Source organism: Cavia porcellus, unplaced genomic scaffold (assembly GCF_034190915.1).
Source record: "Cavia porcellus strain 051 isolate PalLab524CR breed Dunkin Hartley unplaced genomic scaffold, mCavPor4.1 scaffold_6, whole genome shotgun sequence".
In the NCBI taxonomy this organism is placed as follows: Eukaryota; Metazoa; Chordata; class Mammalia; order Rodentia; family Caviidae; genus Cavia; species Cavia porcellus.
In genome coordinates, this window is record NW_026947489.1 from 104,352,237 (window position 1) to 104,371,637 (window position 19,401).

General features: G+C 40.0%; 1 protein-coding gene across 4 annotated transcripts in view; it reads right to left on the reverse strand.

Moving 5' to 3' along the window:
- Positions 1–353: 353 nt before the first annotated feature.
- The window catches only part of Znf143 (zinc finger protein 143), a 39,235-nt gene continuing 20,187 nt past the window's right edge, over positions 354–19,401 (reverse strand). For all 4 annotated transcript variants that reach the window (XM_003465691.4, XM_005001849.4, XM_063251934.1 and 1 more), the window contains exons 9-16: positions 17,684–17,759; positions 17,349–17,474; positions 16,123–16,302; positions 12,086–12,313; positions 8,965–9,113; positions 6,610–6,771; positions 2,400–2,549; positions 354–1,375 (exon numbers count right to left, since the gene is read on the reverse strand). In XM_003465691.4, the coding sequence (XP_003465739.1) occupies positions 1,292–1,375; positions 2,400–2,549; positions 6,610–6,771; positions 8,965–9,113; positions 12,086–12,313; positions 16,123–16,302; positions 17,349–17,474; positions 17,684–17,759 (1,155 nt within the window). In that variant the 3' untranslated portion in view covers positions 354–1,291. The remainder of the gene's footprint in view (positions 1,376–2,399; positions 2,550–6,609; positions 6,772–8,964; positions 9,114–12,085; positions 12,314–16,122; positions 16,303–17,348; positions 17,475–17,683; positions 17,760–19,401) is intronic.

A 19,401-nucleotide genomic window follows, 5' to 3' on the forward strand; every position in this document is an offset into this window, starting at 1 on the left:
GACAAAGTTCAATTTGATAATCTCTGATACAGATTATCACAGGAGGTGGCAGCTGTGGAGCAGTGAAAAACTGGGCTTGGCATCAGAAAGCCTGAGGTCTTCCAAGGTTGGCTCAGCCACAAGGCCTAGTGAGACAAGAGTCTCAGTCTCACTGGAGACTCTGTTTTCTTAGGGAAAAAGCGGGGCTATCTCACAAGGCTGCTGGGGCCACCTGGAAATCACAGAAGCCACGGCAAAGTGCTTGCCAGCGTGCCTCACGCACTGTGCGTCCTTGTCGAGTGCTGCGGGCGGTGATGTCAGATGCTGGCACTCCCACCCCACCCCGCTCCGATTTAATCAAACAAATATAAAGATAACATTTTAAAAGTTGCTGTATTCAAAATTAATAAACTTTAGGGTAAATAAGCTTTAAAACGAAAGTACATAAGCAAAAATAAATAAATTTACACCAACCCCGCTAACCTAATTTTCAGAGTAAAGCCATTTCCCATTACAGCACTGTTATCCCAGGTACCAATCTGTGGTCAAACTTCGACAGTTCATTATTTAAAAACAAAACAAAACAAAACAAAACAAAACAGTAGAAACAACAACAAAAAATCAGAACCAAACAAAACTGAACACTAAGTGAGATCTTTAACAAAACCCTAGATTTAACATTTTTTAATTTTAAATAACAAAACTTTGTAGTTTTATACATAATCCAATGCAATGCTAATATAGTTAGCATTTCAGCTTGAGGAGCTGGTATGTAACATGGAAACTATAAACAAATAGTCTTCAAACCATGAGATACAAATAAAAATGGGCAAGTACACAGTAGAACAAAACCCAAAGACACTACTAACAGGGGAAATACCTGAAGGCTTTACATCCTTTACTGTCCATGATGGCTTTTGGAATTATGATTGTTTGATATGTAGAACCTTCCACATTTTAGATACAGCCTTTATTTTTTCACAGTAAGTTAAAAAATCCATAATAAGATTCTGTACAGACTTCACTGGTCTTGCAAGTAGTCTCTAGGAGTTTGCAATCTGATAAAAGGGTAACATGACAATTTACTGTATTGCCCTAATTTCATACTTTCTTGTACACAATGAATCACTTTGGGAATCTATTCCAAGGGTTAAACACACAAAGTGTCAAGAATAAAATGTTTCCCACTCTTGCATAAAAATGTGTACAGTGTATCAGGAATGGAAAACTGGTTTTCCTGGGCTCGGGCTTCAGAGATTTCTGCTGCCACATCAAAGGTTCCTCTCGCTTTATTGCTCTATTGTTCTGAGGATTAATCATCCAACCCTGGCGTTTCTCCTTGTTGAATCCTAGATGCTATCCTGATGGCTTCTTCCAGAGATGGCTGTTCTCCAAGCTGAAACAGGAACACACATCAAACAAAACAATTCCAAAACCACAATCAAGATAAGCTCAAGAAATGTTATGTGCTAGAAATAAAACTTCTCTCTGGTTACCATAGGGTGGTTAAAAAATATTATGCTGATTCAACCATTAAGGGCACAAAGCCAAACTTTCACAGGGGTTTTAGGGTTCTGATAAATCCTTCATACATGCAAGGGACAAAAGAGGATCGCCTTGGCTGGTGGAGGCGGACAGCTTCCTGAACCCTGCCTTAGCCCTATTCCATAAACTAAATGAAACTGACCAATGGCTAAGATGTTCCTGAATGTGTTCTAACCTTCTGTCAAGTACACACATGGAAAGCAAACTGTGAAAGGAGAAGAGAACTGTATCTAGCATCTAGGACTGTGGATTACCTGCCTGGATCCAGTGGCTGCCCAGAGAATGGCACCCTTCTAGTTCTTCCAAATTCTCCCACTTAATTAATTGATTAGTTTATTGAGACAGGGTCTCACTATGTAGGTCAGGTTAGCTTTGAACTTACTATGTAGCCCAAACCGGCCTTGAACTTACAGAAACCCTCCTGTCTGAGCCTCCCTAGTGCTAAGATTACAGGTGTGCGTCACTACACCTGGCTTCCCTACTTTAAAACAGGGCTGTGCAGGGATTCCCAGAGGATTAATGTATAGTATGTGTTTATACTATGGTCATCTCCAAGGAGTAGCTCTTAAGTGCTTTACAGAATTCAGCTTAATTAGACTTTTTAGACAGGAAAGCCCACCAGATGGGCATATACAGGTAGACATGCCTGAAGACTCTCTGTCTTACAGTAAATTCCCCTAAGAACATGCAGAAGTAGTAAAGAACGGTGAAGATCTTTGAGATCACTCCGTTGTACAAATTTCCTTAAGTCTCATGGGTACCCAGATTATTTAGTGCCTCTGCCTCCTGCAGAGGTCATATACCAAGCCCAGCACATCAGGTTGAGAGCCACACGGCAGCACTACCCACTGAGAACAGCTTTCCCTTGTCCTTACCTGAACTGCAATCTGGGTGCCATTGGAGGTGGCCACTAGGGTCAGGGGCCTGGTTTCTGTGGTGACTAAGTGATGGCTGTGTTGCTGCTGGTGCCCCATCTCTGAGGAGGCCGTGTGGAACGCTGCTAGGTCTTGAGCCACAATCGCAACCTTAAGCAAAAACCAAACACATGTGCAGAATTAAATCTGTGACTCAAACAGGTTAAAGGCCACTTCATGCAGAGGCTGCCTTCCCGTTCATAAGGGACTACTTCCTTCAGCACCACCTTGCGTGCTGGGGATGTGCCAGGTTCTGCTGCTGCAGAAGGGCAGCTTTGGATGTCACAGTGTGGACAACTCACACGATGAAGGGGTACTTACTCTGAGTGTGGGTCAGGGGTAAAATACAGACTATTTTCTCCTATTTACTTGCTGCCTTTAAAACTAGACCTCTAGTTAATTAACAAGAAGTAGAAAGACTAGTGGTACTACTGATAAACACCTCTTATTTTCCATCTCAGACTCAAGGCAGCCTTTCCATATTCCTACTGGAAGCCTCTAGCCAGATGATCTAACCAGTGTCTCTGTGATTCTTACTTCACAAATGTAGAGAACACAGAAAATGACACGCAATACTTCTGTCACATGATCCTCTGACATTTGGGGCAGGAGGTGAGCTCAGTTTAGAGAACTTGCTTAGCCTGGCCAGTGGTCTGATCTTCAGCATTGCAAAATGAATGAGTAAGAACATAACTTGCTCCAAGGCTGGGTGTGGTGTTGCACGCCTGTAATCCAGCACTCAGGAGGCTGAGATACAAGGTTCAAAGTGAGTTGAGGCTAGCCTGAACTGCAGAGCAAAGCCTTCTCTCAAAAAGACCAAAGAAAGAAAATAAAACAAAGAAAACAAAAGAAAGAAAAACAAAACAAAACAAAAACCAAAACAAAAAAATTGCTTCAGCCAAATTTAGACAATAAAAACTTAAATTATTGTTTTACTTGGCCAATAATGTATTAAAAATATCTGATTTTTTTTTGGTTTTTTTCATTTTCATCGGTACCAGGGATTGAACTCACAACTGCCTGCTTGCAAGGCAGGTGCTTGTGCTGCTGAGCTAAATCCCCAGCCCCAAATATTTGATTTTTAAGCTAATAGATATTTGGTTTGGGTCAATTCCATTAATGTTCCACAATTTAGCAATAAAACTAGATTTCCAGCAATAGCAAAACAGTTTACATGCCTTGTGAAAATAACAATTATAAACTCTTGAAAAAAGAAAAAGTAACTATCTGAAAGCACTGGAGAACAAGGAAAAGCAGGAGGAAAACTAGATTATCAACAGGAGGGAGCTGTCAGGCATGGTGGTACAGGCTCCTAATCTTAGTACTCAAGAGGCTGAGGCAGGGAGATTGTGAGTTCAAGGCAGCCTGAACTCTATCCTGTCTCAAAACAAAAAACCCGGGGCTGGGGATTTAGCTCAGTGGCATAAGCGTCTGATTGCAAGCAGGCAGTCGTGAGTTTGATCCCTGGTACCGATAAAAAGGAAAAAGACAAAAAAAAACAAAAAAACAAAACACAAAAAACCCAAATCACACCAAACCAACAAACAGCAACAACAAAATAACCAAAAGGCAGACACAGTGGTTATATCTTTGAATAAAACCTCCACTGATGGTGCTACCCAGGCCTGGCACATAGGGCAACTTAGTTTATCAGATTATGGAGTCCAAAGCTGCTGGAAGGGAGATATGAGGGATATGCAAGAAAGGAAAGAACAAGATGAGGGAGCTTCCTCAAATCCTTAAGATCCATAAACAACAAACATTTAGTTTCCAATGAAGCTGCAGTAAACAGCAGCTGGAAGGCTGAGAAGATGAGTGATTTCAGTTCCACTCAGCACAAGAAATATTTGGAGCCCTCTCCTACTTGGGAGGGTTGGTAAACACCTTCGGCTTTACACAGAAACCCTAAGTAAAGGCCATTCTTTGGGAGTAAAGATTGTTATCAGCACTGAAGCCCTAAGACTCAGTGACAAAACTAAAACAGACATGCCTGAAAGTTCAAACTGCAGACTCCACAGGTAATTTAAGTGCCTGAATAAAAAGAAAAAAAAAAAAAAAAAAAAAAAAGTATGTTCAGAAAAACATAACGAAACTCAAGAGTCTCTATTAATGTATTGCTCTTTCATTGAACAGTGAGAACTGCTGACTTTATCACTGTGTAAAAATGGTTCTTAAATATATCAATCTAGGGGGCTGGGGATTTAGCTCAGCGGCATAAGCACCTGCCTTGCAAGCAGGCAGTCATGAGTTTGATCCCCGGTACCGATAAAAAGGAAAAAGACCAAAAAAAAAAAAAAAAAAAAAAAAAAAAAAAATATATATATATATATATATATATATATATATATATATATATATGTCAATCTATGTCACTTAGGGAAAGCAAACATTTAAACTACAATGAATATATGAAATTGGCAAAAATCAAATTATGAAGGAGAACATGTACTCTCAGAGCCTGTAGGTAGGCATGTAGATTGAAACAACTGTAAAATAAAAGTTTAGCAACATTTTTCACAAATCTCTATATCTGTCTGTCTGTCTGTCTGTCTGTCTGTCTATCTATCTATCTATATCTTTGCACCAACAATCTTACTCTTGGAATTTATGGCATGTTTCTTAAATACGCAAAATTAGATGTGCGCAGGGTTGTGTGTGGCTTGAAACAGCAAAAGATTTTAAGTAAATTATGGCACATGCAAATAGTGTGATATAATGTAGCTTTATGTTGATATACACCTTTTTTTTTTTGGATAGTGGTGCCGGGAATTAAAACCAGATAAAGCTTCCTATATATGAAACAAGTATTTCAAGATATGTGATTAAGTTTAAAAAATAAGATGTAGTTGGGAATGGTGATGCATGCCTATAATTCTAGCACTCAGGAACTGAGGCAGGAGATCATCATGAGTTCAATGCCAGCCTGAACTACACAGTGAAATTCTGTCTCAAAGACCAAACAAAAGCCAGGTGTGGTGGTACACCCCTGTAACCCCAGCACTCGGGAGGCTGAGGCAGGAGGATCCTTGCAAATTCTAGACCAACTTGGCCTACAAAGTGAGCCCAAGGCCAGTCTGAATCACATGAGACCCTGTCTCAAAAAGAAAAAAAAAATAAAAAAGCTTTGTGTTCAATCCATTAGAAAGAAAGTTTAAAAAAAAGAAGAAGAAAGAAAAAAGAAAGAATTTACGTTGAACTAGGATGATGAAAGAGGTCTTGAGGACATCTCAAGAATTAGCAAGACCCCACTCATAAAAGGCTCAAGGGTGTAAACTGCATTTAAGAACAAAGCCTCAGAGACCCCTGCTATAGAAGGACTTTTGAAATTAGTTTAGCAGGACTCACTCCACCATGCTCAGCCATGCAGGCACTCAGATGGTACTATAGCCGAGGTCCAAGGGAACTTGCTTTTTGCTTGAGCTGGTGGTAGACCTTGGCATCATTATGTGATGCTAGTTTTACTGGCATGCAGACTCCAAGAGTTGTAGTACATTAGGTGGGATTATGAATTTACTATTATCTTTATCTATGATTTAAGGAGATATGTTTCCGTGTGACACACAGCAGGGGTAAACTGTGACCATTAACCAGGATATGTCACTTTTACTAAATTAAGAAACAATGAGTAGATTAGTGGCACACTCTCCTAGGTATATTTGAGACAGTCATAGAGGCATGTTCTTGGGTACTATGTATGCTCCCCTATTTTGCTCCTTGGCCATTCATAAACTAAGCAAATCTGCTCAACTACACCCTTTTGCCATAATGTTCCTGCCTTGGTGTTGGCTGACTGTACAGTGAATTCCCTTAAAAGAGCCTAATTAAACCTCTTGTCCTTAGATTGTGAATCAGAGATGGGAAAGAAAGCTGACTAATTTACTAGGCAAGGAGTCTACCTCTCAGCTGCATACCAGCTCTTCTTTTCTTTTCTTTCTTTCTTTCTTTCTTTTTTTTGGTGCTACTGAGGATGGAACCCAGGGCCTTCAGTACTGAGTTAAATCTGCAGCCCTTTATATTTTGAGACTAGCCCTTGTAAAGTCACTTGCCCAGGCTGGGTCTGAACTTGGAATGCTCCTGCCTCAGCTTCCTGAGTGCTAGGACTGCAGGCCTGTACCACCAGGCCTAGCTTCTGACAGATACATTTACTGATATAACAGATAAGAGTAATTACCTGCTGCCCTTCTGTACCCTCGGCAGTGACCATTGCAACAGAATGTGTTCCTGCTGAGGAGATGACTGCATCATGAGCAGGGACTGTGATTGGTGTGCCATCCTGTGTTACCATTGTGATGGTATTGCCAATGGCCTGCATGTCAGCTTGAGATATATTCACCTGTAATATAGGGCATTTAACAAGTCAGTTAATTAATATCTGGGCCCAATCATTGTTTACTCTAGGACAAAATAATTATTTTATAATCCAGTGACCTCAGTCATTAGACAAATCAGTGTTTCTTAGATGCATCTTCTTTCCATCTACACTGCTAACTTAGACCTTTATTTTTCTCTTGTCTAAATGTCTGCAGTGTAAATTCTCTACAGGTAGCCAGTCTAACCCTTCCCTAATCTTATTATCCCCTTCACTACTAAGATGCCTTTCTAAAATAAAGCAAAAGGTTGCCCATGGTGGTGTATCCCTATAATTTCAGCACTTGGAGAGGCTGAGGCAGGAGGATCGCCATGAGTTTGAGGCTAGCCTGGGCTGTACAGAGTTCATGGGCAGCCTAAACTACACAGCAACATGCTATCTAAAGAATAAAAAAATAAAATAGCCAGGCCTGGTGGTGCATACCTGTAACCCCAGCACTTGGGAGGCTGAGGCAGGAAGATGGCTTCAAGTTCAAGAGCAGCCTGGGCTACAAAGTGAGCTGAAGGCCAGCTTCAACTGCACAGTGAGACTTTGGCTCAAAAAGACAAAAATAAATAAATAAAATTAAATAATAATAATAATAATAATAAAAAGCAAGGGTGGCTGAGGTAGGATTGCAAATTCAAGCTCAGCTTGAAAAAATTTAACAACTTAGTAAGATTGTGTCTCAAAAAATAAAAAAAGGGGTAGGGATATACTTCATTGTGAAGGTTCTCTGTTCAATCCCCAGTAGCACAAAAGAAAAAAAATTAAAAAATATAATAATCCAAGTTTTACTATGCTTTCTGTTTAAATTCCCAAGAGTTTCCTATTACCTGTACAGTAGTTCAAACTTTCTACATGCCATTCCTGACCTTTCATGATCCAGCCTTTACCGATTTTCCCACCCTGACTCACTTTTTACTTCTAAATCTGCATCTTAGGCTTCAGCCGTAAGTAAGTATTTGCAACCCCAGACAGTGTCACAGACTTCTAGATTTTTGTGGCTTTGCCTTCCCTCATTCTCTGCCTGGGCCTCCATCAGGAAGGACTGACAACCAGCTCTCTCCTCCAGGCGGCCACAGCATGTTGCATAACCCTCAGTTACATACCCTCCGTATGAGAAATCATCCTTCACTTTAGAGATGTCTGTCTCCCACAGACAGAGGGTATACTGTGTCCAAAATGCCCAGCATGGGGTAAATGATCAATACATGTCTGTTGTTTGGTTGACTAAAGGAAATCTAATTTTTTTTTCAAGACAGGGTCTTGCTGTGTAATTCAGGCTGGCCTTCAATTCACGATGGAGCTCGGGTTGGCTTTGAATTTGCAGTGATCCTCCTGCCTCAGCTTCCTGAGTGCTGGCATTACAAGTATGTACCAGCATGCCTGGCTTGGAATTCTGATTTTTGAACGACATGGGAAGGTTAAATCCAGAAAAAATACAGTAATTGGGAAGGGGAAAAACAGTACTTATGGATACATGAAGAATTAGAATTATTCTGTATGGTCAGAAGAGAGCCATAATGAATACACAGGTGGTTCTCTATAAACACTTAAGTTTTCCAGCAGTTAAACAGGCTAACAGGTTGTCTCATGGGGAAGAGGGCAGTTTACTGGCAACTGAACATGTGGCTTTCATAATCAGCTACCTCCTTAACTTCTTTTAACTTTCTATTTTTGGATAGGTTCTCACTAAGTTGTTAAATTGCCCAGGTTGGGCTCAACCTTGCAATATTCTTGCCTCAGCTCCCAGAGTGCTGTGACTACAGGTGGATTCATTACATTTTCAAGTCCTCAATCTCCCTGTGATTCTAACCTTCAGAATTTCTCTTTTGAACAACATCAATTAATACCATTTGGACTCCACAGAGATCCGAACATTCTTTCTCTCCTACTATCTATCACAGCATGTATTCTCAGCAGACTACTGAAAACCCTGTATCAATCTGCCACTGCTCCCAGGCTGATACCCAGACTTCAAGCCTTAATATTCAAGGCTTTCCCCAATGGGGACTCACTTTGCTCTTCAGGCCTACTTTCAGAGAATATAGTTTTTTTTTTTGGTACTGGGAATCGAACTCATGACCTTCTGCTTACCAGACAGGCACTGTGCCACTGAGCTATATCCCAAGTCCTCAGAGAAATATTTTTGTTTGGCTTTAAGTTCATACTTACATGCTGAGTCCCATCCTGCGATATGAGTGTCACCTGCTGACTCAACCCAGACTGGGTTACTGTGGCCACTTGTGTAGAAACAACATCATCTCCTTCTACACCTGTAACATATGTGATCTGGGACCCTTTAAGAACATCGTCACCTTGACCTGTTTAAAACAAATGAATTATTTATTTGTCCAACTAATCAGAGTGCAGAGAACATTTTAAACATTAGAAAATTATAAAACATGTGTGTATTGTATTGCAAATCATGAAGGTGGCTTCCAGGACCTTCTTCCCATTCCCCCACCTCCACTTCTGCAAAGCCAAACCAAATCAAATTAAACTAAAGCTTTCCCAAGTGTTCTTATTTTGGGAGGCCTCTTTTTTTCCCGAGTTGGAAGAGTTAAATGATTCTGTGGAAATGTGCAGGGGGAAGGGAGGGAAGAGACTGCTCAGAAGACCTGCAAATAACCCTTTACAATACAGCAAGTATGCACTAAGTTCTAGCAGTCCCTTAAGCCATAAAAGTGATAAAACAATCTCATGAATGCTAACAGCAAACTGTAATGGTCGGTAAACATCATCCACTTAGTCTTCAACACAAGTGATTGATGGCAAGTTAACAGTACACAATGACATCATTGTGTAAAGACAGTATAATGGCTTATTATCTGGAGTGTGGTTAATCATTTAATATCTGTCAGAACAGGAGCTCTCCTTCTCCACTTCTTTTATAAAGAACCAGTAAGTAAACAGCAGTTTCAACAGTCATTACTGCTATATTTGGCAACCAGGAAAGTTACTGATCTCTCTCTTTTCTAACATTTTCCATTTACCACCAAGCAAGAAAGACAGTACAGTTTTTCCTCCTTTAAAGAAGCACTTAATACACTAATCTGAGAGTGCTCCTCAGCTGCGGTTGGTGCCTGAATTCACACAGCTATGGTCATGCAAGTGTAACGCCCACAGCAGGCATTGTTTCACAGCCTTTTCTTCTGTTCCATGGCTGTTTATATATCGTTATAAACAAAATCCAGGGATCTTATGAGAAAGAAAGAACACACAGAAAAAAACAATTCTATTAGAAAAACAATTGTAGTTTAGTTATTTAAAAAAAAATATATATATATTTTATTTTAATCAATACGGGGGATCGAACTGACGACCACGCACTTGCAAGGCAGGTGCTTATGCTGCTGAGCTAAATCCCCAGCCCCAAAATATATATTATTGCTGGGTGTGGTGGCTCATGCCTGTAATCCCAGCACTCGGGAGACTGAAGCAGGAGGATTGCTGTGAGTTCGAGACCAGCCTAGGCTACAAAGTGAGCTCAAGGCCAGCCTGAACTGCATAGAGAGGCCCTGTTTCAAACACACAAACACAAAATATATATATGTGTATATATATATATGTATTTATATTTTATAGAATATGAAAACTTTCAATTTCTTTCTTTCTTTTTTTTTTTTTTTTAATCAGTGCTGGGATCGAACTCATGACCACATGCTTGCAAGGCAGGTGCTTATGTCTCTGAGCTAAATCCCCAGCCCGAAAACTTTCAATTTCTGAACTATAACGTGTAAGGATGAGATTAAGGAAGTTTTAAAGAGGAAGAGTTTTATCAACTACCCTGGACATCATTAAAGCTTTCTAACTTAAGGGCTGGGGATTTAGCTCAGCGGCATAAGCACCTGCCTTGCAGGCAGGCAGTTGTGAGTTCGATCCCCGGTACTGATAAAAAGGAAAAAAGACAAAAATAAAATAAAATAAAATAAAGCTTTCTAACTTAAAGGATGCAGCAGCTGTAACATACATTTCTTTCCTCTTAGCAATTTTCAAGAATCTAGTGTATTATTAACCATAGTTACTTGCAGTAAATCCCCACAACCGACTCCTCTGATCTAACTGAACTGTGTGCCCTTTGACCAGTATACCCCACACTGCAACATGCCTTATAGCCAACCATGCGCACCTGCAGGATTTTGATTGGAAAATCATCTAATACTCAAGATTGAAGGAATTGTTCTCATAGTACTATCTGAAAAACACCTGACAGGAAAAATTAGGAATACAGTAGGAGATGATCTGAGGAACAAGTTATCTATTCATTTCCCTATTCTCCAACCAACTTTGTTTTTTTTTTTTTTTTTTTTTGGTACTGGGGGTCGAACTCATGACCATGTGCTTGCAAGGCAGGCGCTTATGCCGCTGAGCTAAATCCCCAGCCCCCATCAACTTCGTTTTTTACACCTAAATGTTTCTGAATGCTTTAATCAGTTGAAAAGAGCAGTCGTCTTCTAATTTTTTTTTTTTTTTTTTTTGAGATAAGGTCTTGCTGTGTAATGTAGGCTGGGATTGAACTTGCTTCTGTAGCTCAGGCTGGCCTCAAACTCACAGTGATCCTCCTGCCCTCAGCTTCCTGAGTCCTGGGATTACACACATGTGTCACCAATGACTGGGTTAATTTTCAAGTTATAATCTGTGTTTTGTATAACCTATTTTTTAATGCCTAATTATTTAACTAAAATCACTGAATGTAATTCTCTAAAATAAGTTTTCAAAGAGCTCATTCTTACTGAAATGAGTGATCTGGTCTCTTATAATACACCCAGAAGCACCTGAATCAATGACGCTATTTGGAGCAGTGCTCTTCTCTTATGATTACGACCAACATCTTCAATAAATGCAAACCATGGCTGCCTCTACCTCTCTCTCCAGACTCCCCTTACAGCCTGTCCCCAACGAGGCTGCCATGCTAGCCAGACTTCTCTCAGGATCTCCCGTTCATCTGCCTCTCTCCTGTCTCATGGCTCTATGTGTGTGCCATTCTCTCTATTTGGAGGTTTTCTTGTCTTTGGTCCCTGCTTTCTTTCCCTCATCCTCTGCTTTGTTCCTGGTCAAACCCCACTCACCCTCTGAAAACCACTTCCTTGGGGTTGGGGAGCCACGTGAGACCACATTCTCCTCGGGTACAGCCCATAGCACCAGTAGCTTGCTTTGAATGCACTTACCTCAGGTATAACATTGTATATTTGTGCATAATTGTATGACTGAAACTTTATGATTTGGGAAAACGACATGAATCTTAAGTCAGTGCTTCTCAGATCTAGAAACATGTAATGGAGGAACACCTCACCTGGAGGAGGCTCGAAGAAGGCTTCTTGCTCCTCCTCGATGGGCTCTGTGTCGTTGTGCGCCGTCCGCTTGTGCATGGCCAGTGTGGAGATCTGCTTGTATGTTTTCCCGCAGTGGTTACAGTTGTACGGTTTGGAGTGAGTGTGAACAACATGGTGTTTGTATAAACTGGAATACTCTGTAAACCTTTTGTCGCACCCAGGAACTGTACAAACATATGGCTTTTCCCCTAAGGATGGCACAAAAAAGTCATGTTTTACGTAAGCAGGTAAAATTATTCCATTCTTTTGGTGAGGGACCTATGAAAAATTAAAAAAAATTTTTTTGTTGTTTTTGTCTTTTTGAGACAGGGTCTTGCTATGCATTTCAGGCTGGCCTTAGCTCTCACTTTGTAGCTCAGGCTAGTCTTGAACTTTCAGTGATCTCCTGCCTCAGCCTCCCAAGTGCTAGGATTATAGGTATGTACCACCACGCCCAGAAAAATTAAAAAAATTTTTTTTCGTTTTTATCGGTACCAGGGACTGAACTCAGGACTGCCTGCTTGCAAGGCAGGCGCTTATGCCGCTGAGCTAAATCCCCAGCCCCCAAAATTAAATATTTTTTTTTTTTGTCTTTTTCATTTTTACCGGTACCAGGGATCGAACTCACGACCGCCTGCTTACAAGGCAGGTGCTTATGCCACTGAGCTAAATCCCCAGCCCCAAAATTAAATATTTTTGAGCTAGGGTTTCACTATGTAGTTCAGACTGGCCTTGAACTCACTTAGTAGCCCAAGCTGGCCTCAAACTCACAGCAATCCTCCTGCCTCAGTCTCCCAAGTGTTGAGATTATAGGCATGCATGGCCGTACCTTGCCTTCACTTGACCTCTTACATTCAATTACAAACAAAGCAGGCAATATAAATTGGAGGTATTAGTGTGAACTCCCAATTTCTAAAATATACATATGCACACGTGCACACACATGCATGTCTAGTTAATTCTCACTTTAAATATTCTTCAGGTAACACAATCTTTTTCCATGGTACCAAATATAATAACACCACCTACAGACAGACATCTCAGGTGAAAGTAAGTTTGACATGAAATAACTGGAAATGGCTTTCTGACTTCTTCTTGGTCTCCATTTTCAAAGTGGACAGAATAAAACTCTTATCTTGAAAAACAAATTCTTATCTTGGTAAGACGGCTGTGGTGGAGATGTGGTGAGGTAAAGGGAAATGCCAGCTTATTCCACACAGGAAAATGACAGCCAATTTAAACTTGGAAAATCAGCCCAACTAATATTTTGAGGCTGCCGCAGAAACCCTAACTTGTTCCTTCTGACCTGATCAAACTTTGTATAGATGGACTCTATTTCACAATTCTGGATTCTTTTTTGAGGGATAAGGTGGTTTTGGGGTGCCCAAATCAAACTTAGGGCCTTGTACCTGGTAGGCAAGTGCTCTACCACTGAACTACAACCCAGTCCTATTTCCAAATCTTCCAAGGCATAATAACATAGGCAGTTACTGTATTAATTACATAACTGCTAGCCAATCTTTTCTTCTAGCTCACATCTACCTCTTAAGTCAGAACACTTAATAGCTTATTACAGATCCCTCTACTTCAGTGATTCTCAATGATGTCACATGCAAAAGATCTTACAAGTGCTTAATATATCCTGATGCCTAGGCCTCAAACCAGTACAATTACATCAGAATCTGTGTAGACAGGAACTGGGGAAATAGCCTTTTGTTTTGAGACACGTGTGCCACACAGCTCTGGTGACCTTAGGTTCACTATGGGCCAGGTTGGCCTTGAGCTTGAGGCCATCCTCCTGCCATAGCCTCCAGAGGGCTGGGATTACAGGAGCCTGCCACCACAACCAAGCCTGGCTTTTCTCCCTCTCTGTCCCCTCTCCTCCCCCCCTTCTCTCTCCTTTCCTTCCTTCCTTCTTTTCTTTCTTTTTTTCCTCCTTCCTTCCTTCTTCTTTTTTTTTTTTTAAACAGGGTCTCACCATCTAGTTCAGACTAGCCTTGAACTCACTGTGTAGCCCAGGCTGCAATTTAATTCCTGAGATTACAGGCAGGCGCTACCATACCAGACTCCAATTAGTCAACTTTTAAAAAGTAAATCCAATGTGTAGCCTCAGTATTTCTCTACCTAAATGTCCTCAAGAGAACAGCATGACCAGACTTAGTGTATGTATCTTTCTTATTGGAAGTTAATTTACCTATAAGATGTATTGAACGGCAAACTTTCTCATGAGTATTTCATTACTTTAAAGGGGAAGAAGAATGTTTTCTCTGCCCATGCAAAAACCGTAGCCTTTCCAGGCATTGTGGCACATGCCTGTAATGCTAGCAACTTGAGATAACAGAATCACAAGTTCCAAGCTGGTCTGGGCAACCCAGTGCGAGACCCTGTCTCAAAAAATAAACAGGGTTGGGAAGGTAGCTCAAAGGTAGAGTGAGTGCCACAGGGTATGACACTGGATATCACAAAAACAAAATCATCTCGCTAATTTCTCTGAATATCATATAAAAGGCTCTGAGACCCCTATATCATAATCCACCAGGAATGCCTGCAGCACTTACAATATCACTTATCTAATGACTGAACATGCAGCAAACTCATAATATGTTTACGTATAATGCACAATAACATAGGACAGGATCAGAGTGGAATTTTTCTTTTCATACTGCAGATGTATACTATAAATTAAAAATGGTATCTTAGAGATAATAAAGTAGTACGAATTTTATTAGCAAAATACAACTTTTCTTCTAAGATATAACTTTCTTTTCTAGAGCTCTTAAAAAGATTTTCACAGGTTTTCCCAAATATTGTAACCTAATGCTAGGAAGATAACAGCAATAATGTGCTGTTACTCACTTACACAATGTAAGCATGAAGTAATACTGTATCAGAAACATGACTTCGGTGTCTCCTGTTCTTTCACTTAGACTCTCAATTTAATTTTTCTTTCATGGAAATAATGTGTGTACAAGCAGATTTACTGAGGTGGTTTTTTTCATTGGTTATAATTTTTTTTTTTTTTTTTGGTGCTGGGGATTGAACCCAGGGCCTTGCTATAGCCCCAATATTCTCATCCACTTTTGGGGGGAAATTTTGTTGTTTTGGTAAATTAAGACGGTCTAGAACTTGTAATCCCTCTGCTCTAGCCTCCAAAATGGCTAGGAATATAGGCATGAGCCACATCACCCAGCTGGATCATAAATTTTAAGTGAAAACTTTGCAAATCTTACTAACATACACGCAGATGGTAAGCATTTCAGTGGTTCTCAGAAGCCTACAATTCCAAACAAACACTATTATCCTCCTTTTCCAACTTGCTCTTTCCTATCTAAATTAATTTGAGCTAGGATACCTCTTTTTTATTTTCATCCCTAACTTGCCCCATAAGCTCAAGTTCAATTATAGAAACTCTTAGCGCACACACACACACACACACACACACACACACACACACAAAAGGGGGGGTGACTCTTTGGCACAACTCACAGCCCCTCTGACTTCCCCTCATATGCTCTTCTGAATGCAGTCTGTGCTCCAGTTCTATGGTATCACCCAACGTCACACTTTATCGTATCTTTGTGCCTTCACCCATGCCACTGTGCTCCTGTAAGAACACTCTTCTACTTGGCAAACCTGGGATTCAGTCTAGAAGTCAAACTCCCTACAAAAGCTTTCCTGGCATGCTTCTCCCATGCAGGGGGCAATGCAACCTCCCTCTCTGCCCCATAGCATTCCCTAATAGGAGATACTCTGTAGCAACTGTGCTTCCTGTCTTTCTTGAACTCAACTGCCCTTCACAACATCTCATTTGTCTGTATTTCTTGTGACTGGCAGGGAACCCACATTAGATGCCTGGTAATTATTCGATGAATAAATAAATATTAACCTGAAATTTTTAAAGTTGTTTGACTTCTTTCATCATGCCAAGTAATAGGGACAAAAAATTAGCTGGAAACAATTTTTGAAAAAGGCAGAAGTGAAATGGAGCCTTGAAAGATAAGAGATCAAAGATGGTTACCTGTGTGTATCCTCACATGGTTTTTATAGTTGGTTGCACTGGCAAATGCCCTGCCACATCCTGGTTCTGTGCAGTAATAAGGTCTTTCTCCTGTGTGTGTCCTAACGTGCACTTTTCTGATATTTGATGTCGTAAAGGACCGACCACAACCTTCAAAGGGACACTTAAAAGGTCTTTCTCCTGAAAATACAAAGGCAAATAAATTAAACAGTGCAAAACTATGTAGAAAACTGAAATATTTTATCTTTCAATTCTGCCTAGGATCATGCTCAAGACTCTAATCTTCTTGTGCTGAGATTCCCTTTCATGCTTCTTCTACTCCAAATTTAAATTTGTGTAAGAAAACCTGAATGACATTCAAAACTCACTACTGATTACATGAGTCTCTCAAGCATACTGAAAACATTTTCTGGCCAGGTGTGATGGTACACACCTGTAATTCCAGCACCCGGGAGGCTGAGGCAGGACTGTTGTGAGTTTGAGGCTAACCCAGGCTACACAGTGAGTTCAAGGCAGCCTGAACTGCATAGCAAGACCTTGTCTCAAAAAGACAAAAAAAAAAAAAAAAAAAAAAAAAAAATGCTGCGGGGGAGAGAGGAAGAATAAAGCACCATTTAAGAAGAGAAGGTGGGGAAATTTAATGAGGAGAGAAGATAACTGCAGAAGTAAGGAGATGTTCTTTCTGTGTACGTATTAGGTGCTCAGTTATTTTCTTTAGCAATAGCTGAGAGCAGCAGAGGCAATTATTAAATTGAAAAATAACAGGATGCCTGGAGTACTGTCTCAGTTCTGCTACTGGGGAAACATGTAATCCTTGGTAAATAGGCCAGTTTATATAATTTCTAAAAACTGAGAGGGTTGGTGGTCTAGAACCATTGCTTATGTTTCTAGGGAGTCTAAAAATTTCCTCAAATTCTCATTATTCATTCTTTGTGAGTCCAACAGAGCTCTGGAAGAGTCAGGAAGAAACAGACTTGTGCAGTTTGGGGATTTAGCTCAGCAGCATAAACACCTGCTTGGCAAGCACAAGGTTGTGAGTTAGATCCCCATTACAAAAAAAAAAAAAAAGAAAGAAAGAAGAAACAGCAGTACGCATGCAACTCCACCAGTTAAGAGATGCCCCTAATTCTGTTAATTTGAGACTCTTTTAGCAACTACTTCCTCAAATTTCCTTTCAGCAGATTAAGAATTCTTCCCAGAGATGGCCATTCTGCTCACATTAGTACCTGTATGAGTTCTGATATGTTTCTGTAGGTCTCCTGAAGTTTTGAAAGATTTAGTACAATTATCTTCTGAACATCGATATGGCTTTTCTCCTGTATGAGTTCTGAAATGACTTTTTAATCCATAACCTTTAAGAAAAATTTAAAAGAAATTTGATTATATGATATACCTCTACAGACATTCATTGAGCTTAAGTTTTAGAAAAATATAGCAGATACCAAGGACAAAGTATTAAGGGACAGTTATGGACCAGACAATGAGGACTCAGTTCCTGCTTCTGACCAGTCTCTGCTTGACTCCCCACTGGAACCAAGAAAAAGAAAATTTATGTTTTTACCTGTTGCAAATGCTTTCCCACAGCCTGCATGCTCACACTGATAAGGCCGGTCTCCTGTGTGTGACCTCTCGTGGACCTGTTATTAAAAACACCAGCATGATTCTATTTCCTTTATGTATTCGTCAGGTATGGTCTCAACTTCAGACTTATTCTTTTGTGCCTCACTGCTGAATGGTTTTGTTGTATGCTTTACTCATTTATTTTTGGTACTGGGAATCGAGCTCAGGATCTTATGTTTGCCAGGTAAGTGCTGTGCCACTGAGCTATATCCCTGGCCCAACGTGAAGAAATTTGTTTTTTGTTCCTGAAATTGAACACAGGACCCTCAGGACTCTGAACTTATCAAGCAGATGCCTATGCCACTGAGCTACATTCCTAGCCCTTGTATGCCTTTTTAAAAACACAACTTTTTCATGAAAACTACAGCCTAGAAATTCTCAATACAGACCTAAGTTTATGTATTTATATGTTAAGTAGTATTCATTTTAAATGGAGAAAAGGAACACTTGAGGTCTGAGTTTTTCTAAAAGGTCAAAGGTCAATCACCATACCAAGTCAATCAACATACCAAGGTCACACCAACAAGAAATGCAAGTGAGGGCCAGGGATTTAGCTCAGTGGTGTAAGCACCTGCCTGGCGAGCCAAGGTCCTGAGTTCGGTACCGCAAAAAAATAAAAAAAAAAGAAATGCAGATGATATATTCAATTTCAGTGTATGTAAAGATAAGGACAGCTACTGGGCGTGGTGGCTCATGCCTGTAATCCCAGCACTCGGGAGGCTGAGGCAGGAGGATCCTTGTGAGTTAGAGACCAGCCTGGGCTACAAAATGAACTCAAGGCCAGCCTGAACTGCATAATGAGACCCTGTCTCAAAAAGACAAAAAAAAAAAAAAAAAAAAAAAAAAAAAAAAAAAAAAAAAAAAAAGATAAGGACAGCTATTATAAAGAGAATGAGGGCATTATGGCAGTCACTATTGACTTCCCTAATGTCAGGTCTTGAAGACCTAAAAAGTCTTCATCATCCTGTTATGATTAGATTAGTACTACAATGTTCAGTATGTATTCAATGCGTGTGAAGATGGCAACAACTATTTGGAAGAAAACTAGAGACAATAAGACAGTGAAGATCTCCAATGGACTTACTTTGAAATTCGTGCTTCTTAAAATTGTTTCCTTAAGATTTGTTTTGTTCTGTTTTGTTATGTTTAATCTCACCCTCTTTAAGATATGGGAAATTCTTTTTTTTTTTTTTTTTTGTCTTTTTCCTTTTTAGTGGTACCGGGGATCGAACTCACGACTGCCTGCTTGCAAGGCAGGCGCTTATGCTGCTGAGCTAAATCCCCAGCCCCATGGGCAATTCTTTTTAAGATAGCAAGAGGCATTATGGTAAACATTGTTGATCACCTTGTATTTTGTTTTTACATCATAAAAACAAAATGTTTTAACTGACTCCATTTTGTTTTAACTGACTCCATTTTTTGTCACATTTGTTTTTATTCTCTTCAAACAAAGTAATAAGAACTGTAGGAGTAATAAAACCTAAAATGTATAATTGTTATTATACAAAAGAGAGGAAAAGAAAGTGCTCTAAAGGATATAACTGCATGCATGGTTTTTTTTTTTTTTTTGGAGTTTTTTTTTTTTTTTTGGAGTTAATTGTTATTATACAAAAGAGAGGAAAAGAAAGTGCTCTAAAGGATATAACTGCATGCATGTTT